We start from the raw sequence: 22,475 nt of genomic DNA, 5'->3' as shown, positions 1-22,475 counted from the left end.
CATGTGTTCTTCCAGATATTTTCTTAATTTCCATGTAATTTGGTGCTAATTAGAACGTTTTCTCATACAGCCTTAGTGTACCAGCTAAAGGAGAAAATATAGAAAGTTTGGTATAACCCCTGATTAATATGTTTTAATTATTTAGTGTACAGCACGTCAGCTGTATGCAAAAATTGTCTGCAGGTATACTATAGCCTAATATAGACAATCAATATGCTGCTGATCATGGTTTATTGCCTCAAGTGAGTGGTGGTGATTGATTGACGAGTGCCTCAGCCAGTGTTTTACTACTCATAACCATCAATAGTGCCACGATTTCAGGACAGATTCAGAATTCAGTAATTAAGTTTCACTTTTCAAACGTCAGGGGAGGGAGGAACTGAGTGTGGGTATAACTTTGAGGAACCTTGATCTAGGCTACTCCACTGCATTTCCACTCTCTGTAAATCTGAAACCTGCTAAAGGTTTTGATCTCAACACATGTAGCCTCAACATCCAGCCGCTCATAGTGTCAGTGTCTGTGTCTGTGCAGCAGTGATGGACTCGCTGGACTGGATGGAGCCCAAACAACTGCTGCTGTTCTTTCGCCGCAAGAAAACAGAGTTGTCCTTAATGGAGAACCCGCACACCTTTATCTGCCGGCTCAGAGACCACGACCTTATCCCGAAGCACCAGTACAAGGTGAGGGGGTGCATTGAAGACGTTCTCTATTTTGTCATTGTCCACCTAGCTGATTTCAAATGGAGTAACTTGCTGACTCAGTTGTTTCCTCATACTGGTTCTGCCGTGCCGTGAAAAGGAACCCGCGCTTCCGCGAGAGCGGGAAATTAACGCAGAGGGAGTGAGACATTTACATAAACAAGCAGGAGTAGCCCTATAGGAAGTTTTCTATTCAATGATATTATCTGTTAATGGTTATCAGAATTCTTCATGTAACAGTTCAACTCAGCATCATAACCAGGTCTTCTGGGTCCTATGTTGTATGTTGTATGTTGTAGCCTAGTATTGGCCTACTAATTATAAGCCATTAGCAATGCCAAAATGCACCATGGTAAAGTGATAAAAGCCAAAACTGGATTTCAGCACAAGGATTAAAGGTGCACATGTCATGTCTGACTGCAATTCAGTTTCAATATAGGGAGGCTGGGGACAGTTGCAGCATATGTCTGCTAATTAGCCATGCCATTTAAAGATGGTTACATATGACATATCAATCACAATATTTATTTGAATGGAAGAATTAAGACGTTGCAGCTGACCCCAAACCTGGGGACTCCATGTCCATTCTTGGTGGGCAGAGGGTCTAACTGAGCAGGTGTCATGTGAGTGTTATCACTCTAGCATGTTTCTGTTTGGAGAAATAAGAACTGCCCCCAGTCTCCCCAATGAAATACATGCATTTTTATATTTTACATATCAAACCTACTAGTAATTGGAGCGCTTTCATCTTTTGATATGTGCCTCACCCATTCAAATAGTTGTAGGTGGTTGTAGGTGTTCACAGTGCCAATAATGTCTCTTTGTGTTTATTTTACAGTATGTGCCCATGTCTGTTATGTGATGTTTAGATTACAATCAAACCACAGCTCACACCAAAATAAATAGACCTATTAATTCATGATCTCAACATATTTATAACACACTTTCTTGGTTTCATCTCAGTCTTGTAAGAGAGAGAGTGAAATATGCACTGATGTACTGAAAGAAGTTAATATTATTGAATTATTCAAGACAAGTGATTGTATGGTATGGAGATATCACCCTTGATTTTCTGTGTGTGTGTGTCCGTGCAGAAGGTGAGCCGAATGAAGAGTAAAAACAACATACAGAAATCCCTTTATGAAATTTTGGTCTGGTTTGAAGAAAATCAATCAGAGCACATCACTTTGTTCTGGAGCTGTGTCTTCGAGGAGTGTATCATCAACCAATACCCAACGCTGCGACTGCTGCGCAACAGCCTCATGGACGGTCAGACTCAATTTTCTTCGGTCATCAGTATGTTTGTGATTGTGACCTTGTAAACTTTCTTTTGCTTATGATTAAACTTGTACTGTAATGACCAGGCTAAGAGACTCAAGCGCAGAGATTGGACAGAAGGCCACATGGTTTAATAACATACACACTTTATTCCAGTACAGACAGGAGTCATTCACAGAAAGGCAGTCCATAAGGCAAAAGTACAGGCAAGGGCTAGGCTAGGCAGGAGCAGAGTCAGAGGAGGAGTACAGTATATATGCTAACTGGTTGATCCAGAATTGCAGACAGGTGTGGCTGACAAACAGGCAGAAAACTTTACAGGAAGTGCATGAAACAGGGATGAGATTGAGGTTGATGAAATAAAATAGGAAGTGAATAGAGTCAGGTTTGTGAGTTACTTCAAATGGCTCTGCATGATGTTCATATGAACAAAATTATTAGATGAGAATGTTGTCAAAAATAACACCATAAATATTTTTTGTTCTCTCAAGAAGGTAACTAACCTAAATTCACTATATACTTTTCATTTAATTTAATTGTAGGTTCTTTTGATTTAAACACACGGCTGCCTGAGAAGTTGGAAGAGAAGGAGGCAGATGAAAGGAAAAGGAAGAAGCCGTCAGAGGAGGAAGAAGAGGAGAAGCAAGTGAACTCAATGAAAGAGAAGAGGAAACTGAAAAGTAAGAGTGTGTGTGAAGATGAGGAGCAGCAGCCTGGTCCATCGTCTCAGCTGACTCCACGTCAGAAGACAAAGTCCAAGGAAATATGCTTCTGTAAGTCTCCCCCCACTTTTCACTATTACTGAATATAACATTGGAAATTGTGTTTCTCAATTAAGTCCATTCAACAGAATGTTTTAATCAAAAAAATGTCAAAAATAACTAAAGATTTTTTTTTAATTCCAGCATCTCCTTTGAAAAGAGGAGAGCAGAATGACTTTTGGAACTGGCCCCTGTATAAATCCCAGCTGCCCGTGACCTGTGGACACAAGGAGGGGTCACTGAGCAGATCCAGACTGGCTAAAGGTCAGAAACACAAAGATAGAGGTGTCGGCATGCAAAGAGTACACTTCTGACTATAAAGAGATAGTGACATATTCCTGATCCTCTATCTGTTTCTGTTTCAGGGGAAAAGTGCATTTTGTTTGAGAAACAGTGGTTTACTCCTGGTCAATTTGAGAAGCTTGCAGGGAAGAGCAGCTCAAAGAACTGGAAGCTGAGCATTCGATGCATGGGCACCCCACTGGGAAAACTTATAAAGGTTTGTTAAAAAGTGATTTCTGATTTTAGAATATACACAAAAGACTTTACACAGTTCGTTCATTGTGATAATCATTAACTTCATGTTTTTTTAATTTGAATTCAGGAGGGTCACCTGGAATCAACACGCTACAAACGACAGCATAAAAAGGTATCAAGACTGGTGAAAACACATCAACAAATGTATTTATTAATGTGCCTGTTTGTTAGGGAAATTGCATATTAATATACGTCAATACAAATACATAATGTCAACATACTGGGTTGTTGTAGAAATGCTAATTTACATCATTAGTCCCTTGGCAGGTAACCTTACAAATAACAATACACCAATAATATTAATATGTAGAAAACAAATAAAAGAAAATACATGAATCTGATTCAGTCATGCATCTTCTTTTTTCCTCTTAGCCCAAGAGATCCCTGTTTCCATCTGATGATGTCATCACAGGTTTGTTGTTGAAGAGTAAAACACTGATTTTAGAAAACTACAGAAGTTAATAATAATAATAATAATAAATTTTATTTAGAAAGCGCCTTTCACGCCACTCAAGGACACTTTACAGCAGTTAAAATCATCAAAAACACAGAATAAATCATCAATAAATAATACCAAAACAAAACACACAGCACGGAATAGACAACATTAAAAAGCACAAAATAAACAACAATAAACACATCAGTAAGAATGAATAATGAAGAGAGCAAATAAATAAAACTGTGCAGAATAAAAGGGAAGTGTTAGGGTGAGGGGTGGGGTGGATAGGCAATTTGAAACAGGTGGGTTTTGATTTTTGTTTTGAAAAGAGGGAGAGAGTCAATGTTACGGATGTGAGATGGTAAAGAATTCCAGAGTCGGGGAGCAGAGCGACTGAAAGCTCTGCTCCCCATGGTGCTGAGGAAGATCTGAGGGAGCGTGCTGGAGTGGCAATGTGGAGAAGATCAGACAAGTATGGAGGGGCGAGGTTGTGGATAGCTTTGAAAGTATACAGAAGGATTTTGAATTGGATTCGTAATGTGACCGGGAGCCAGTGAAGTTGCTGTAGGATGGGAGTGATATGGTGGGAAGAAGGGGTTTTGGTGATGACACGTGCAGCAGAGTTTTGAACCAGTTGAAGCTTATGGAGAGACTTGTGAGGGAGACCAAAGAGGAGCGAGTTGCAATAATCAAGACGGGAGGTGACGAGGCTGTGGACAAGGATGGAGGCGGTGTTGGGAGTGAGGGAGGGACGGAGTCGATTGATATTACGTAAATGAAAGTAGGCAGCCCGAGTGGTGTTATTGATGTGAGATTTGAATGATAGAGTGCTGTCAAGGATGACACCCAGACTCTTAACCTGAGGGGAGGGGGAAACTGAGGAACTGTCGATAAGAAGGGGGAAACGGTCAATTTTGGATAGTGTAGATTTGGTGCCAACTAGAAGGATTTCTGTTTTATCACTGTTTAATTTGAGGAAGTTGGAAGTGAACCAGGATTTGATTTCGGTTAAGCAGGTGATGAGGGAAGAGGGTGGGAGTGCGGAGTTTGGTTTACTGGAAAGGTAGAGCTGGGTGTCATCCGCGTAGCAGTGGTAATGGATGTTATATTTACGGAAGATGGTGCCAAGGGGGAGGAGATAAGTGATGAAGAGAAGGGGCCCCAGGACAGAGCCCTGGGGCACACCTGTAGTGACTGGGGAGGGGTCAGACTTAAATGATTTGAGCTGGATGAACTGAGTGCGGCCTGAGAGATAGGAGTGGAACCAGTGAAGGGGGGTGTGGGTGATGCCGATGGAGGAGAGTCTATGAAGGAGGATGGGGTGGGAAATGGTGTCAAAAGCTGCACTTAGGTCGAGGAGGATGAGGATGGAAAGTGAACCGGAATCAGCTGCAGTGAGAAGATCGTTGGTGATTTTTATGAGTGCAGTTTCGGTGCTGTGGCGGGGGCGGAAACCAGATTGAAAAGGGTCATAGAGGGAGTTTTGAGTTAAGTGGGTGTGTAATTGGGTGGCGACTATTTTTTCAAGGATTTTGGATATGAAAGGTAGGTTGGAGATGGGGCGGAGATTATTGTAGTTGTTGGGGTCTAAGCCAGGTTTTTTCAGAATAGGGGTGATAGCTGCAGTTTTGAGGGGTGAGGGAACAGTTCCAGTGGTGAGTGAAGAGTGAATGATGGCAGATATGAGGGGAAGCACAGAGGGGAGACAAGATTTGACAAGGGTGGTGGGAAGGGGGTCAAGCTGACAGGTAGAGGGTTTGGATTTACGGATGAGGTCATAGATTTGAAGGTCAGTGGGAGGTTGGAAACTAGAGAAGTGCTGACAGTGTGGCAGAGGTGCTGGTGGGAGGAGAGGAAGTGCAGGTGGGAGAGAGGGAAGTGAGTCTGAATCTAAGTGTTGGTGAATGATGGAGATTTTGTCATTGAAAAACTGCGTTAGGGAGTTACAGGTGTCAGTTGAATAGAGGTGGGGAGGTAAGGAGTCAGGTGGCTGGAGAGTTCTATTGAGCAGTGTGAACAGTGATCTGGTGTTTCCTTCATTGGAGATAATCTGAGCGGAGTAGTGGTTTGTTTTGGCTTGGATGATTGAGTCCTTGTAATGGCGTATGTGGGTTATGTACATTTCTTTGTGAATGGTGAGTCCAGTTTTCTTATAGAGTCGTTCCGGTTGGCGGCCTTTAGTTTTCATGGAGCGGAGATGAGGGGTATACCAGGGGGCAGTTGTGGAGAAGGAGACAGAGCGTGTTTTGAGGGGAGCGAGGGAGTTGAGGATGTTGCTTAGACTTGTGTTGTAGAGGGTTATCATTTCATCAGAGGTGGTAGAACAGTCCGGGATCAGAATAGTGTCATGTTGGAGCAGAGAGTGTCAATGTTGATGTTCTTTAAGTTCCGGAATGAAATGAAGCGTGGTGACTTGATTCTTGAGAGGCAGAGTGCAGTGCTAAAAGAGATGAGGAAATGGTCACTCACATGGAGATCGTCAGCTGTGCAGTTGGAGGGGGTGAGGCCAGAGCAGCAGATTAGGTCCAGAGTGTGTCCTTTTGTGTGTGTTGGGAAGTTGATGAATTGATGGAGTCCAAAACTGTCCAGGCATGATGAAAAGTCTCTGGTGAGGGGTGAATTAATGTTGTCCATGTGTATATTGAAGTCCCCTAGTAATATGATGTTTGGTGATAGAGTGGATAGATGGGTGAGTAAGATGGCAAAGTCATTTAAGAAGTCACTGTGGGGCTTGGGAGGGCGGTAGAAAGTGGCAATGATGGTGGGAGTGGGTCCAGGGAGTGTAAGTGCAAGATGTTCAAATGAGGAGAAAACAGGCAGTGACTGTGGCAGGACTTTCCATTTCTTATGGTGAATGACTGCAATACCTCCCCCACGGCCGTGGCTACGGGGGTGGGAGAGGTAAGTAAAGTCCGGTGGGGTGGAGTCGTTCAGTGAGGAGAAGTCATTTGGTTGTTGCCAGGTTTCAGTCAAACAGAGGAAGTCGAGCTTGCGGTCAGTGAGGAGGTCATGGATGAGGTGTCCTTTGTTTGTAAGTGAGCGGATGTTGAGAAGTCCAAAGCTGACAGATGAGTTATCATATTTGGTGTGAGTGGAAGCCAGCATAGATGGGCTGGCTAGTACAGAGTGATTAACAGTCCGGGTGGTGTTTCTGCCAGAGTGGTGTCTGTTTGTAATATGGACAGGAATAGGGAGTGGTTGGATGTTGCTGTGGTTATTGGATAGAGTAATGATGGAGAGGCCAGCAGCTGAGGGAGACAATGACAGGTGTGGCCAGCAGGGGGAGCTCTGGGGAGAAGCTGTCGACAGTGAGTGCACCACAGAGGGAGAGGGGGGCGTGAGTGGGGGGGAAGTAAACAGTCAGTCATGTGGGAAGGAATGTACAGTGTGCTGCAGATTAGCCGCTAGCATGCGGCTACCTACGTAGCTAGGGTGTATTCCATCCGACTTAAAAAAGGATGAGCGGTTCCAGAAAAGATTAAAATTGTCCACAAAGGCAATGCTGTGAGCTTGGCACGCAGACTGGAGCCAGGTGTGCAGACTGAGGACTCGGCTGAAACGCCCACATCCACGGCCAGAAGTGGGGATGGGGAGTTGTAGTCTGAGTGAGCACTGCATCCCCACAAGCTATTACAACAGCATCTGTTACCTCACAGAATATTAAAATATTGAAATGTAATGGTTGTTCCTCTGAGCAGGCTTGTTCGCTGAGCAAGAATACCTAACTGGAAATAGATTTTGAAAGTAATTTCTGAGCATTGTCCTAAGTTTGCATCTGAGATCTCGAGCCTCAAATTTACACATTTGAGTGAGATTAAAAAAAGTTGCATGTATGATTTTTAGCTAATGCACAGAAATGATTGATATGTGCCTGTGAGGACAAAGTGACAGAAGATTCACCTCTTTTTTAGCATCTGAAGGAGAAGAAGATGAGAATGAGGATGATGAAGACGACCTGGGAAACCAGGAGGACCAGGTTTCCTCTAGTGATGAAGAGGACTGTGCAGGTGCTGATTACCACAATATATAATGATAAGTTATTTTAGAGGAGGTATTTTATCCCAGTATCATATGGTCATGATATTGTGATAATCATACTCTCAACATGTGTTTATTGCAGATGCAGACAGAGAGACTAAGGGACCGAGTAAGCAGCAGCAGCCACGCAATAGCAATGTAGTGTTCAAAATCACATGTGGAGATGTGACTGCGACCTTACACCGAAGACGATTTGGATCAGGTAATGTTTACTATATACTACAGTTGGGAAAATAAGTATTTAATCCCCTGCTGATTTTTGCTCTTATTTCACTTGATCAAATGTAAATTAATTCAGAACCTTTATATGATTGTATTATTTCTGGATGTTTTGTTGATATTCTCTCTGTTAGAATACACTAACCATAAAAACTATAGACCACTCATTTCTTTGTAGGAAAGCAAACTTACAAAATCAGCAGGGGATCAAATACTTATTTTCGCCACTGTACATCAACCTCATGTTGGTGAAGGAACAGTCAACTAAATCATCAGACGTAATCCTCTGTGAACCATCACTGTATGTACATATTTCAATGGCAATCAATAGTCTCAATAGTCAGTGAGATATTTCACTCTGAACCAAAGTGATGGATCAACCGTCAAACTGATATTTCCATCCCTACAGCCAAACCACATGCATCTATATCTTGTATAGTGTGTAGCTTCATGTTTTGCTATGATAAACCTGTAAATTAAATCAAACAATCCCAGTGAAACGTGTCCCTTCTTATCTTTCTCCTCCCAACAGGGACTTGTGGGAAGAGTATTCGTACTGAGACAAAGTGGTTGAGCCCTGTGGAGTTTGTGAAGGCAGCGTCAGGTCAGTCTGACGCCACCTGGAAGAAAGACATCACGGTGGGAGGAAGGCCACTCAGTGCCCTCATAGAGGTAAGGGTGGGTTTTGCCGGGGGGAATGGGGAGGGATTTACCCCCCCTGTGCTTTCGATGTCCCCCCACCCTGGAGGTAACCATGGTCACATGGTCAATCACAGTGATAAACATAATGTATTTCATTTGGCTGCTTCACAATAAAAGCCAACATGTTTTTCCAGTTGGACACTTTTAATGTGAAGCAGCAGTAGTTTCAATTTGCTTTAGCAGTGACTTTATACAGCTCTGATATGGTGTAGAAAGAGTAAACAATAATCAGTGAGGCTGTTTATCAGACAAAGAATTGTGCTGGACTATCTATATCCAGCAAAGGGAGTAACAGACTTGGAAATGATGCTGGCCCCATTTTATTCCGAAAACTCCAGGTGTGAATACGTGAAAACATTTAGTTGCTCCCTCAGGTTTGAAGACCATGGATGAAAGAAACACAGATAATGAAATAAAAGTGTTATTGACCTTTTGGTCTTTGCTAGAAGCTGTCGCTCAATTCAGTTCTGCATTTTAACACTGCAGCTGCCTTGGTTGTTACTTGTTGTATTTTTTATGCTATCATCATAAATATGATTGTACACTGTCTATAGGGAGAGAAATGAAATGAGTAAGACTCAGGGTTTGTGAAGCCGAAAGATCCAGGAAAACAGCTCTGATTTGTCTTTTTCAGGAAGAAATCTTGAGGATCCACTCACTGCTGTGTACTTGCAGACTGTGCTCTCCAGATAATACAGACCTGGTAAGTCTGCTGATCAGTCAGTTTAGGATGGGCAGAACCCCCTCACTTTACATTGAAAATGACTCTATGGACAACTTCAGATTACATAAACTGTGTCTGCAGAATAATTCTTCTCTGTGTGGGGTGGGGTTCTGTTTGAAAACAGAATTGTTGTCATCAACTGTTTTTGTAACCCTCGACAGGAGAATGATAAAAATGATGACGAGTGTCACGTTTGTAGAGGTGAAGAGGAGGAAGCAGAGCTGGTGGTGTGTGATCACTGCCCTCGCTCCTTTCATCAGAAATGTCACCTGCCTCATGTAGACGACGCCACTTTGAGGTGAGTTTTGAACACACTCAAACAAATTATAATTTGAGAGAGATTAAATATTATTTCAACCACTAACTGTGCATTTCCACCACCTGCTTTGATACAGTAGACATTAATGCATGATGATCTGTTTTTATCTGGTGACAACCCACAGCTTTGAAGTTGCACCACTCAATGTATTTGGCTGAATCCCAACAGTGGCCTAATAAATACAATCTCAAATGTGAGTGAGTGAGTGAGTGAGTGAGTGAGTGAGTGAGTGAGTGAGTGAGTTAAGTGATCAAGTTACACCACTCAGCTGAAGGCCATTAGTGGGCTGCTTACGTGTAAATTTTGAATGTGAACAAGTCATTACAGTTCAATAATATTTAAACATAAATCCTTACAAGTTGAGCAGCAGCATGTATGCAGCAGCATGGTCCAAGTGAAAACCACCCAAAATCCTCTGGGGTGTGATAGACATCATCTCATCTTAAATACTACAAAAACTAAAGAGATGATTTTTGACAAGAGGGGAGTGAGGGCTCATGACCCGGTGGTCATTGGTGACTGTGTTATAGAGAAGGTTGAATCCTACAAGTATCTAGGAATCCATATGGATAATTTGTTGAAATGGAATGTTCATGTTGATGCTTTGTGTGTAAAACTATCCCAACGACTGCATTTTCTCAGAAGACTGAGACTGTACGGAGTCAGTACAGTGATCATGATTTCATTTTATAATGCTGTACTGGGCAGCCTAATTAGGTATGGGATGGCTGCGTGGTTTGGACCCCTGACAGTCCAGTCCAAATCTAAACTAGAAAAGCTGATAAAGACAGCGATGAAGGTGATGAGCAAGGATAGTTACCCGCCCTTACATTCCATATTTGAAAAAACAGTAGTCAACCAGGCCCAAAGGATTTTGAAAGATCCATCTCAGATCCTTTATCTGGAATATGAAATGCTACCTTCAGGGCGACGCTATAGAGCGAGCAGTTATAGAACTAATCGCTATAAACATTCATTCCTGCCTTCATCTATTGCTCTGCTCAACAAATCTGCTAAACACTAGCAGTCACCTGAGGTTCAGGTGTTCCTTCTAATTTTTTTTTGGTCATTATTGTGTACTGTAAATGATGTTTAAGGGTGTTGCTGTATTATATCCATCATTTTAATTGTTATATAAATCTCTTTTTTTAATAGATATATACACTAATCCTTCGGCACCATTAAATTGATGCTGATGGTGGAGTCCACACATACAAAGGTGCAATTTAGACCCAGAGACTGTGGCAATACTGAGAGGCAAGATGCAATAGGCTATAGGAGAAAGTGCAATAATTATTTTTTACTATAATTATTTATTACTTGTGTTAACCAGGAACTTGGTCGTACTGTCTGTAAGTGATCTCTGTTGGTTGTGTGTGTGAGTATGTGATATGGTGTATGGTTTTATAATCTGTATGCAGGATGCACAGCATTGATTGCCCATGACAATTTTCCCTCCGGGGACATTAAAGTTTATTTTTGATTTGATTTTTTTGATTTGATTTGTAAAGGTCTGAAATCTCCGAACTGCTCCAACTGTTGTGTCAACAAAAAGTACAGAGGTCTAATTAGAACAGAACCGGAGATGAAAGCATGAGCAAGACTGAAAGCATTCGCAGTGGTGTGTGTACTGCTGTGTGTGTACTACTGTAACAGGAGGCAGTTTTGACTACTTTGTAGTGTTTAATTGTTTTTGTAATGAAACTTTATGGATTAGTAAGATCAAAAAGAAGGTTGAGTTTGAAAATGAATGTGATCTGAGTCGGGTGTCATGTGGTGGATTGTCCATGTTGATATGCATTGTGTCTGTTGTGATCTCACTGCAATATGACCTGGAGTTTTACTTATTTCTTAACAGTATCAAAAAAAAACTAGACTACACTGTGGAAATGTACATCAAAACAGTTTTTAATCTCTTTCCATAAATTCTTCATTCATGTACATTATAAATATCACCAGCCCTTCAAAAAAGTGTATTATTATAAGTGGGTTAATTGAAACACATTTAGAAAGAGGTTTATATTCTGTGTAGACTAATATACTGTATGCGTGTGTGTGTGTGTGTGTGTGTCTGTGAGAGCAGTGACAGCGGACCATGGAAGTGTACTTTCTGTGTGTTACAAAAAGCTCAGGAGTGGCGTTACAGTGATGAGATGGAAATGAAAGCAGTCATGTCCCGCCACATATCAGGACACATGCTGGTGAGCTCACTGTGACTCTCTGTCTAGGTCTCTGTCTTTAGGTCTGTCCATCTTCATGCCTGTGTCTCTGTCTTACTGTTGCCACTCATCCCTCCTTTAATCACATCAACAGGAATGTCAGTATCTCCTCCTATTTCTGCGCAACGCTGATGAGAAACAAGATTTTGCTTCCGACCCACGTGCCTATGTAAGTCTCTAACTCTTATCTGCTTCCTGTATATTTTTCTTCATATTCATTCAAATGTACCACTTACTTAACTTACATTACGTAGTGTGCAGGAATCACACTGTCAGCAGGACATCTTAAAAACAAATGTGTTGCATGCTATTTCATTCATTTCTTCTTGGCACCAACAGCTGAAAAATTACTCCAGTGTTATCCAGACTCCGATGTGGCTGGACAAAGTAACAGACAAACTCCAGAAGACACAATACAAAGTGATTGGAGAGTTTGTGTCTGACATCGAGCTCATTTTCACCAACTGTGCCTCCTACAACCAAGTAAGGAAACTTTTATGGAAAACCTGTAATTTCTCAACAGCTAAATACCAAGAGTTAAGGAAACAAGATCTCTTATGTTACTCTTATGTTCTTTTGCAGGGTAATACTGACTTCCGTGACTTAGGCAACCGGCTGAAAGAGACGTTCAGTGGAGAACTTAAAAAAGTGTTCACGATTGGTGAACAGCGTTAGGTTTTTGAAAGTATGTACATTTACAGTAATGTTGTTTTGATAGATTTTTGTCCCTTGTATTCAGATTTTTTAACTTTACTGAAAGTCTTGCCTGTCTGAAAGCTCTTTGCAGTGCTGAATTGAATTTGTAAATAATTAATTAAAAACGTAAGTGTTATTACACAGAGGACACACTCTGTAAACATGCAACATTTGGTGTAGGCTTAGCATTGTAGTTCAACTACAAGGCGTTTTATATGTTATGGTGATGTTCTTCCACAAAAATAAAATATTTTTAAAGGTGTTAAGAAATGGCTGTTTGTCCTGTTTGTCACGCCTCCTTCTACGAGTTTCCACGAGTTGCCGCACGAGTTTACCCAAGTAAGGAAAACAAATTTGATTGGTCGTTATCGAGCGGGCGGGATATTCAATGTTTGGGGCGAGACTGAGCTCGGTGTGTGTGTGTGTGTCTCAGACATTTTATTGACGGATGACGGATCCAATATCAGTGGCTGATGAATTGTGAGCAATGTGACGCATAATTCGTGTGCCTGCATTATCCAATGTGGAAAAAAAAAACTCATTTTCATCCCGGATTTACTCGAAAATAGAAATTTGCACAAAGTTTGGGCTACATCGTCTGATAGATGAATTATTACACTAATGTTAAAACCCACAGTGGGCTCAAATTCAATTTTCTTTTCTGAATACCTTTAATGTAATTTGGTGCTAATTAGACAGAAAAAAAGAATTGAATTATCTCATGAAGTCATTACAGGGATCATTTTACATGCAACATTTAAAAGTTGGACTTTCTATATCAAAAATCTTTGTAATTGTGTACCAAACACTTATATTTGGACCAAATGTTAATGTAGAGGAAAATGTTTGGTATAGCTCATCAGCTATATGGAAAATGCTGGGGGGAAAAATGTTTACAGGTTATAGACAGTGTCTGCTGCTGAACAAGTGCTTAGGCCATTATTGTCCTTAATAACAACACTACAACTTCAGGACAGATTGCAGACAACACAGTGAGTCATGATGGGGAAGTGCTGAGTGATAGGGAACGGGGCTACCTGGTTATAGCATGCTAATTTTAGCAGAAGAAAAGTCATGACAGCAACAAAAGTAAACACATGTGGTACTTAACAATACTGACAATACTGCAACTATAGACTGGTGAACAAACAACATTTCATGTAAATATATGGTAGTGAAACAAATTGTTTTTTTAAACACTGTTAAAGATTATCGCATGTTTAAATAGAGCATTTCTTTTAAATAAATTACATTTATACTAGGCCTACTATAAGATTACTCTTTGGTTATTTATTTTTAGGGCAGCATTGCAGAAAATTACTCATACCATAGCTACTGTTTCCACAGGGTAGCAAACCTATTTTTGAATTTTTGAAAAAATGTATTGCAATGTACTTAATGTAGTTCCAAATTGTAAGTATTGTCCTGTTTTCAGAGTTATCACATGACGTCAGGTAAATACTGACGATATGAGTCATTTCTATGGTTTATTGTGTAAACATGTGCCGTGTGCGCGCTCAGCTGACGTCACTGTCAGCAGCCAGCAAATCTGTGCTGGAAGCTGCGCAGCCGCTCTGCGCATCCGTCGGCTGAGGTGGACAGCGCAGCCATTTCCCTCATGAAAAACACACATGGAGGAGGCATTTGTCCATCACTGCACGCAACAAGCTTTCCGCGCGGGTGTCGTGACTTAGGCAGCACATGCCGGGGCTGAAGTCTGCATCACCGACTGAGACCCGCGACCTCCAAACTTTCTCCCAATCCTAACGCCTGCGCAGACAATCGCACGTCTGTCTCTCTCCTCCATTTGGCTCATGCTTTTGCTCCCGCCTCAGCCATGGAGGGGAATCTGCAGGGAGGCGGCATCGACCTCGCAACAATGCATGTGAAAACTGAAGCGGTGGATGAAAATTCATCTGCTCTGGTTTTGGGCAGCCAGGAGCCGCCTGCATGCAGGGGAGGAGGAGGAGGAGGAGGAGGGGATCAGACTGCAGGGGAGCTGGCTGACACAGAGCTGCAAGCAGCCACGACAACTACTCCTGTACTGCTGTGTGAGTGCTCACATGAGTTGATTTGTCATCATGTCAAACGAAGCTTAATCCGTTTTTCTTACTGGTACTACTGAATAAAATGTGGAAAATATCTGAGCGTCCATCTCCATACATGTGTGGGCTACTGTCATTAACTGGACATATTTTAAATGACCAATATTGTCTGATCACCAGATCCTGTGAGTTCTGACCGGTTCTTCACCACATCAGGGGATGGAAAAACTTACCTGAAGATAGCTCCAGGTAAAATTGGAGGATCATATTGTTGCCATTGTTTGGAAGTGACTGTCAGCAAAGATATATCAAGAAAAAGCAGCTAAACCCTTTGGAATTATCTGTACTCGTGTTAATGTCTTTTAAAATAATGTCAGATGATCATATGTCAACAATAATTGAAAGAATAAAAACTATACTTTTTAATTAACAACACACAAATCATATTGTTCTTGCAAACATTCACAGTGTGGGTTGGAAAATTTAAATGAACCCCTTGGCTGATCACATAAACAAAAGCTAAATGGAGCGAGGAGTCATCAAAGTCAATAAAACCAGATTAGAGGTGTTTGTTCAAATCCAACCCCTCTAGGGCGTGCAGCTCTATGTAAACACAAAAACCTCATCCTAAAAGTGAAGAGAAGATGGAGGAGACAACACCTGCAGGTTTATCAAGGTATCTTACAGGATAATATGAGTGTCCCTATCTAAGCATCAAAGTAAATGTACAAGAGAATAAAAATCCACCTGTTGGCGTCGCCCAGTCAGAGGACACACCTGAATCCTGAGGAGCAGTGCACACCAGACATAAATATGTCTGAGCGGTCCAAACGTCCTCCTGCAAACTGTACACCTCTGATCAGAGGTTATTACTGCCAAAGGAGTTTCAACCAGTTATTAAACCTAAAGGTTCACTTTTTTCTGTCTGCACTGTGGATGTATTCAATAATGAAACTCGTAGTTGAAATTATGGTTTATTAGCTAATGCACGTTGTGTTTTGTCTGTACGTAACTCAGATGAAGATCACATCATATTTTATGACCAATTTTAAGAAAAAACCAGGTCATTCCAAAGGGTTCTTTTCTTAGCACTGTAAATTGATAATTTGTTGTTTTTTTGATGCTGTAATAGTGAAACAGTGCCAAATATTCACAGATTTCAGGCTATAAAATTAGATTGTTTCCTCCTTTTTTTTCCTCTCCCATTTTAAATTAGATTTATCTTTAGTATTTGCACTTGTGGTCAAATAAAACAACTGTAAGTTTAAGGGAAATTCAAGTCTTTTGTAACAGTGAAGCTTATAAAGATGTTTACTCAGCTGTTTCATCGATGTGATCTTGCTTTATTCACCATCTTTCATGTTAAAGGCCCTGAAAACCTGTTTTGAAATCTGATTAATCAGCATAAAAAGGTGTGTTCATGTAAGATTCCATTACTTAATGTTTTCAGGGCCTTCAATTTTAAGTATTATATATTATATAGTAGTATATATCAAGTATATCAATGTATCTTTTGTCAACATTTCTCTTTCACATCCATCCACAGAAACTGAGATTTTTCTTTATTTTAATCACAATCAATCGTGTCCTCCCAAAAGCTTCAGCAATGCCCCCTGCTCCGTCAGAGAAGATGCTTCCCGCCGGCTCAGATTTCTCCTCCAAAGCTGTTTTGTGCCTGATCGAGGCCGTCGGGCGCCGCTGGGGCCTGTATGAGACTCGGGAACGCTCACAGCTCTTCCAGAGCGTCCAGGAGGAGATGGCCTCCAAGGGCCACATTCTTCCTGTTGAAAAGATCCGCCGCAAGTGGAATAACCTCATTGTCACTTACAAGAGGGTTAAAGACCGCAGCCGGGAGACGGGACATGCAAAAACATCCTGGGAATTTTTTGATGTAAGTCCAACAGTAGGGAAAGAAAACCAGCTTGAGTGTCTTTCTGAGCAGCTTTTTGAAAAACATCAGACATTTCTTGTATTTTCAGTTACCAGTACTGATTTGTACTGGTAACTGGGTCAGGAAATGGAACCGGGTCAGGTCTGAGTTCTGATTGCAAAACCAACTTCTAACACCAAACCATTTTTACCCATTCTACCAGCTTTGCAAGCAGATGTTTTTATCATATGTTTTGTAAGTAAAGTTGAATTGGTATGAGTAGACCTCTCATTGGCAGATTGTCTAAATTTCTGTCCCTTGAATGTTCATAGCCTACACGGTCTCTTAGAAAGGTGAATACTTTGAATATCACCCAGTATATTTCATCTTTAAAACAACACATAATTTGGCGTCATCTCTGGTATGCAGTTTGGTGTAGCAAGAGAGTCTGTATCAAAGCCGTGTCTTTATATTTGTCAGCCTTTATAAACCAAAACCAGAATCAAAGCATTGTTTAGCTACCTTAGCCTTGCTAACTAGTTTCTGAAGTGATCTAAAATTATTTAGAAAAACTATCTGTGACAATTGGTATCTATTTAGCTATCTATCAGTATCTGTTTTGCTGAATTTTGGATTACATAGAAAAAAGAACAAATTAAAAAATCTAAGATGATACACACAAGCAGCCCTGGTCAGAATAGCACCGAGCATCAGTAGCATTTGATACATGTGATGTGGAATCTTGAATAGGCCACTCTGTCATGTGAATGTGTGTTTGCTTAGAGAGATCAACTGATGATCAGCTGACCAGCTTTGGAATTGTTTATTTATATCCTTTCTCAGTGTCTTTCTGTCTTCTCCTTCTAGCTGATGGATGCTACGCTCAGTGACACCGTTGGCACTCAGATCATCAACAACAAAAGAAACAAAGGCGGCAACGGCGTTTCCTCGCTGCCCTGTCCTTTGGCAAAAATCGCAGCAAAACCACAGCTTCAACCGCCCACCACCATTATCCGCCCCAATGGTGACTTTGCTACGTCTGGTGGTTTGGAGTCGGTAGGTGAAGGACCCACCACCAGTCAAATCATCAGTAGCACTTCTGCTATGACCACAGTAACCACAGCGACTATTAGCCCAACAAATACTCCAGAGGTTAAGCCCCTGATTGTCCTTAACGGTGACATTGTTACCACCAGCATTCATCCAGCCAACATTGTGCCGCCGCCCGCTTTTATCTCCTCACCTTGTTTTACAGAAACAGCCTCCACATCTCCTTCCCTCGGCTCTACCAGTTGCAATGACCACAACATATCACGCTTTGTAAGCCATAAAGCTCCGTCCTTCTCATCAGCTGTCATACCTTTTCGTCTAAGTGCGGCGCCAGGTAGCAACAATCAGAAAATCCTTGGCCTCTCCCCTTCTTTCTCCCCTCCGTCCCCCTGTCTCACTTCTTCTGCTGCCAGCTCATTACCTGGAAAAACGGTGTCAGGAACCGAAGGGCCCAAGCAGAAAGGAAACGAGGAGCAAGGCAGCACCGTTTTGTTCCAGGAGATTGTGAAGCGTCAGGAGGAGCAGGCCTACCTGGATCGAGTGGCTCGCCGCAGGGTTGAAGCCAGAGAGAAGAGGCGTGAGAGGAGGGAGGTGCGGATGGCAGAGTCCCTTGGCAGGATAGCCACAGCCCTGGAACTGCTCTCCTCCAAACAGGACACAGTCATTGCCCTCCTGCAGAGACTGGCTGATCGGAAGTGATGTCAGATGAAAGGCTGGAAAGCAGGGGCTCTTTAACCCCCTTCCCATTATGAGATTAACTGTCTCTTGACCACAGACTGAAATACAAAAATTGAATAAAATTATATGTATTGCTATCTTTTTTGAATAAGGATAACTGAAACTGTGTGTTATTCTTATTTTGTTATGCTTTACATTGAAGTGCAATAGAGTTGCTGCACTAACATTTGATAAAAAAAAACATTCTCCTGAAATGCTCCGTTGATATGATGAACAGATGTTTATTGTTTGAAAGAGCCACAAACTGTATAATAAATAATTGAGATCTCATCAAACTGCTTTAATTTAATTAAATTAGGTCTTGTTAACATGTTTACCAACTATCTCTCTATAGTATTCTACATCTAACATTTCATCATACCGAACCAAATTGAACCAAACTGCGAAAAGGGTCGAGCAGGGTGATTGGAGAGGCCCAGCTTTATCCACTATCCCTGTACACAAAACAGTTACAGAGGATGGCTGGCTCTATCCTATGGCTCCCAGCCTCCCACCCTCTCAACGCTGAGACTTTCAGTTGCTCCCATCAGACAGGAGGCTCAATGTACCAACCTGCAAAACTAAGCAGTACAAAAATAGTTTTATTCCAGCAGCCATCTGCCAAATTAACATGGGGAAGAAACTTTGAGAGCTGATGGCTTGCTCGCATAAATTGGTTTTATTTGATTCATTTTAGTCTTTGACCCCTGAGCACTGTTGTCGCTTTATATCACTGCAAACAAAATTTACCTGAGGTTATAAATAAAGTAACATTCAACCTTTGACCTTTAAGAAGGCCATGTAAAAGGTTGCGCAGTATCAACACTACATCAAAGTTACCATCTTTCTACATTGTGTTGCTTTTGACTTGAAATTGGAAGGATTTGTTGGTAACATTCCTGCCCATTATCCTAAAATCCACATTTCTTTCTTAGGGTCTGTCATCAACTGGGACCCACACCTGCCAACATAACTCTGCTCATCTTGGCTCTGATGAAGACATTGTAGTAGCTGGATTAGGTTAAGCTTGTTTTAACTATAGATACTGAAGTAGTTCAGTGGTTTTCCACACAGGGGTCAGACTAACTTCAGTCAGAAGACAAATGAGGAGTCATGATATGGTTAATGTGAGGGAATAGATAATAAATCTGTAATTTTAAATATAACTATATGGCTGTCAGGTAATAAGAACATTTACATTTCAAGTGTTATAAATTTGAAATTTAAAGAGGAACTAAGTCTGGTGGCTTTTCCACTGTTTTGCTAAACCTCCTCCCGGCCATGTGCACTTGTTTAATGAAGCTGGCAGAAATCAATCAATAGAGCTGTAGTTAATAACCTTAGATATCATACAGTATATGATGTTACAACATGTATATTTGTGTAGTTTAATCTGTCATAAACAAGAGATTATGGGTTACGGGGCGTGTTTGTGTCGCAGTGCGCAGAGAATAGAGCTGGGACACCGGGGCGTTGGTCCCCATCTTGCAAGGTTGGTTCTCCTCAGCCCAGAGACGCAATAAGTGACACGCACGTGGAAGGCAGAGAACCTTCATTCTCCATTTTAACAAGTTAAGCCATTTATTAAACCATCACAATTACTCCTTACCCTAGCTGTTTAATTAAGGTAAAATGTGGCACAGTTAAACTAAGAATCCTGCTAGTTCCTCTTTAAAGTAGCTTTAACTGGAAATACTTAAGTAAACTACTTTTTCGTGAAAGTTGTACCAACCTGCAGAGATGGAGTTATGGAGAGTGATCGTCTAAGCTCCACTAGATGGCGTATTTTATCTACTTGGATGTTTATCAGCTAATGTTTATCACATACCTTTATGATCATGGAACACAATCAATCATACAGCCAGCGGCTTCTAATGTATCACAAGTACTACTTATTGAACTATTGAACTATTGTTCTTCTGTTCGGCCATTTTCTTCCGCCTTTTTACGGTCTTCTTCTAGTCCTTCATACTTTGTGCTATTTCAACAATTCATATATCAAAACGTGCAGCTTTTTTTGAACTTTATTGGCATTACTTTTCTCTTTTTAACTATTTATACTTATATAGTATATATACAGTGGCGTATCCAGGATATTTTTACTGGGGTGGCCAAGATGGGACACAAAGCTAGTGTGGGGTGGCCATGGCATAACAAAACTATTGTGATATACGCAGCCGACCGCGGTTCAAATCTTGGCTGGAGGTTCTTTACTGCATGTCACATTACCTCTCTCTCGCCCATGATTTCCTGTCTCATAAATGTCAAGAAGAAAGGTTTACTGGTAAAAAAAAAAAAACTTTTAAAAAACAGTATTTTTTTCACAGTTCTTGGTACTCTCTGGTTGTTTTAACATGTCGGTTTTTAATCAGTAATTGTTCAGGATAGGGTACAGCTTTTCTAAGAGCCTTGTAGTGGATAAAAGTCCTCACCTCTTCACAATTTGTATCAGGGTAGCAAAATTCACCTGCTCTTAACTCATCCTATAGAATAACATTCATCAATCATTAGCTCATTATCTGTATTACCTGTATTGTTACCTGTGTGTTCTTTACTAATTGAAGCCCTATCTAGTGATTAAATAAACACAGCAATCTAGGCAACAGAAGAAACCCAAAAACTCAAATTAAAGCTTAATATTTAAAGATAGGCCTCATTAAAAAGTGTAGGCCTATCTGTAAGCAAAAGATAAACTATGCTTGTAAGAAAAAACTGAAATTGCTCTTAACATGCTTGGTTTATGTTATTATTTATCTTACATCTAAATTTGTTGGAGATACTGGAATTTGATTTTTTGGTTTGTTTTTTGCCAGCACACGTGTGTTTTTGTTTAATCACAAGATGCTGCCTAAATTAGTAAAGCAAACGTAGGTAACAATACAGGTGACACAGATGGTGGCCAGATGGCTAGGGATGAGCAAGTAGCTACACCATTGTCTCTTCAACCATATAAAAATTATCTGTATGCAGCCTATGGAGTGGGTGGGACTTTAACCTGTAATTGTAAGCCTAAAACTGGAAGAAGTTGCTATTATTATTATTATTATTAGAAAACTATAGTATTTACAGAAAAGCATCAGCACTGAGCTTCAGATTTTTGATCACAAGTAAACAATTTACAGAACAAGTTTCTTAGAAACACAGAACATGGATATTCTTAAGTGCATCTAGGGCTGAACGATTTTGGGAAAAGATCTAATTGCAATTGTTCGGGCAGATATTACAATTCTGATTTGATTCACGATTTTCTTAAAATCAAGCTTCAGTGCAATATTCATTATGTACAAACATGACAGAAAATTACAGCATGACATTAAAACATTAAATGCCATGCTCTAATGCAAGAATGAAAACTAAAGTTAAGTAGTGGGGGCCAGAGATGTTCACAAGTCTTTTTTTTTTTTTTTTTTTACCAAATCCAAGTCAAGTCTCAATTCTCTAAAAAATAAAAATCTCCTGTCTCCTCTGGTTGTAATGACGCTTCTATCATCTGCTGCTTTCCAGTCTACTAAGAATAGGTACTGCACAGCTATAGTCCTATTTCACAGCAAACATATTAACAGGAGGACTTAGCCTAGGCTACAGTAGCCTGATGTGTGTCAGTTATGCAGCAGCTCGTCCCCGACCCCGTGACGGAAGGTCTGACCACAAACGGACGTTAACTTGTGCCTCACTGGTGTCGCTGGTTCAGTCACCTGTCTGTCACTCACCTGCAGCTGACTGCGCAGTCAGAGGATCTGCTGTTCCTCTCTCTTTAGCCTGGTGTTTGACTGCACTCTGTATAAAGTGTGTTAATTTCAACACTGTACAAGTAGCGCGATATAGCGCATTTACCGTTTATTAGCGGTCAAGCGCGACCTATGCGCCCGTATGTGTGTGTGTGTGTGTGTGTGTGTGACAGAGAGAGAGAGAGGGAGAGAGAGAGAGAGAGCGGAGCGAGGCACAGCTACAGTGACTGTGTGTAGAGGAGTGTGTGACAGCGTTCCTCTTGTTTCTTGTGTTGACGAACTTAACCAACAACTACCTATCAAATTTGGGGTGGCCACAGGGGTGGCCAATGAGTTTTCAGGGGTGGCCAGTGCCACCCCAGGCCACCCCCCAGAATCGCCATTGTATATATAATATTTAACTTTTTCTGATTTTTTTCAGCTTTATAATGGGT

At 41.1% G+C, this 22,475-nt stretch overlaps 2 protein-coding genes across 3 annotated transcripts; both read left to right on the top strand.

Annotated features, from left to right (window-relative positions):
• Positions 1–438: 438 nt before the first annotated feature.
• On the top strand, positions 439–12,802 carry LOC146983248 (uncharacterized). 2 transcript variants are annotated; one of them, XM_085784748.1, is made up of 16 exons: positions 439–681; positions 1,794–1,968; positions 2,520–2,750; positions 2,883–3,002; positions 3,104–3,237; positions 3,343–3,387; positions 3,648–3,687; positions 7,626–7,721; positions 7,835–7,954; positions 8,504–8,643; positions 9,308–9,376; positions 9,559–9,695; positions 11,800–11,917; positions 12,030–12,104; positions 12,275–12,418; positions 12,518–12,802. In XM_085784748.1, exons 1-16 carry the CDS (start codon positions 538–540, stop codon positions 12,608–12,610), a joined length of 1,881 nt encoding a protein of 626 aa, XP_085640874.1. In that variant the 5' UTR covers positions 439–537; the 3' UTR covers positions 12,611–12,802. The 2 variants fall into 2 exon arrangements, with proteins under 2 accessions (XP_085640874.1, XP_085640875.1); XM_085784749.1 differs by having other exon boundaries at positions 7,635–7,721; positions 12,518–12,795.
• A 1,349-nt stretch (positions 12,803–14,151) lies between these two features.
• LOC146983247 (uncharacterized) lies at positions 14,152–18,533 on the top strand. Its single transcript, XM_085784745.1, has 4 exons — positions 14,152–14,682; positions 14,857–14,925; positions 16,275–16,567; positions 17,414–18,533. The coding sequence occupies exons 1-4, from the start codon at positions 14,469–14,471 to the stop codon at positions 18,293–18,295; spliced, it is 1,458 nt and encodes a 485-aa protein (XP_085640871.1). The 5' UTR covers positions 14,152–14,468; the 3' UTR covers positions 18,296–18,533.
• Positions 18,534–22,475: the final 3,942 nt, after the last annotated feature.

Source organism: Trachurus japonicus, chromosome 8 (genome assembly GCF_045865225.1).
Source record: "Trachurus japonicus isolate A0001 chromosome 8, Traja_1.0".
Classification (NCBI taxonomy): Eukaryota; Metazoa; Chordata; class Actinopteri; order Carangiformes; family Carangidae; genus Trachurus; species Trachurus japonicus.
The sequence above is the reverse complement of the archived record's forward strand: the minus strand, read 5'-3'. Positions and strand labels throughout refer to the sequence as shown.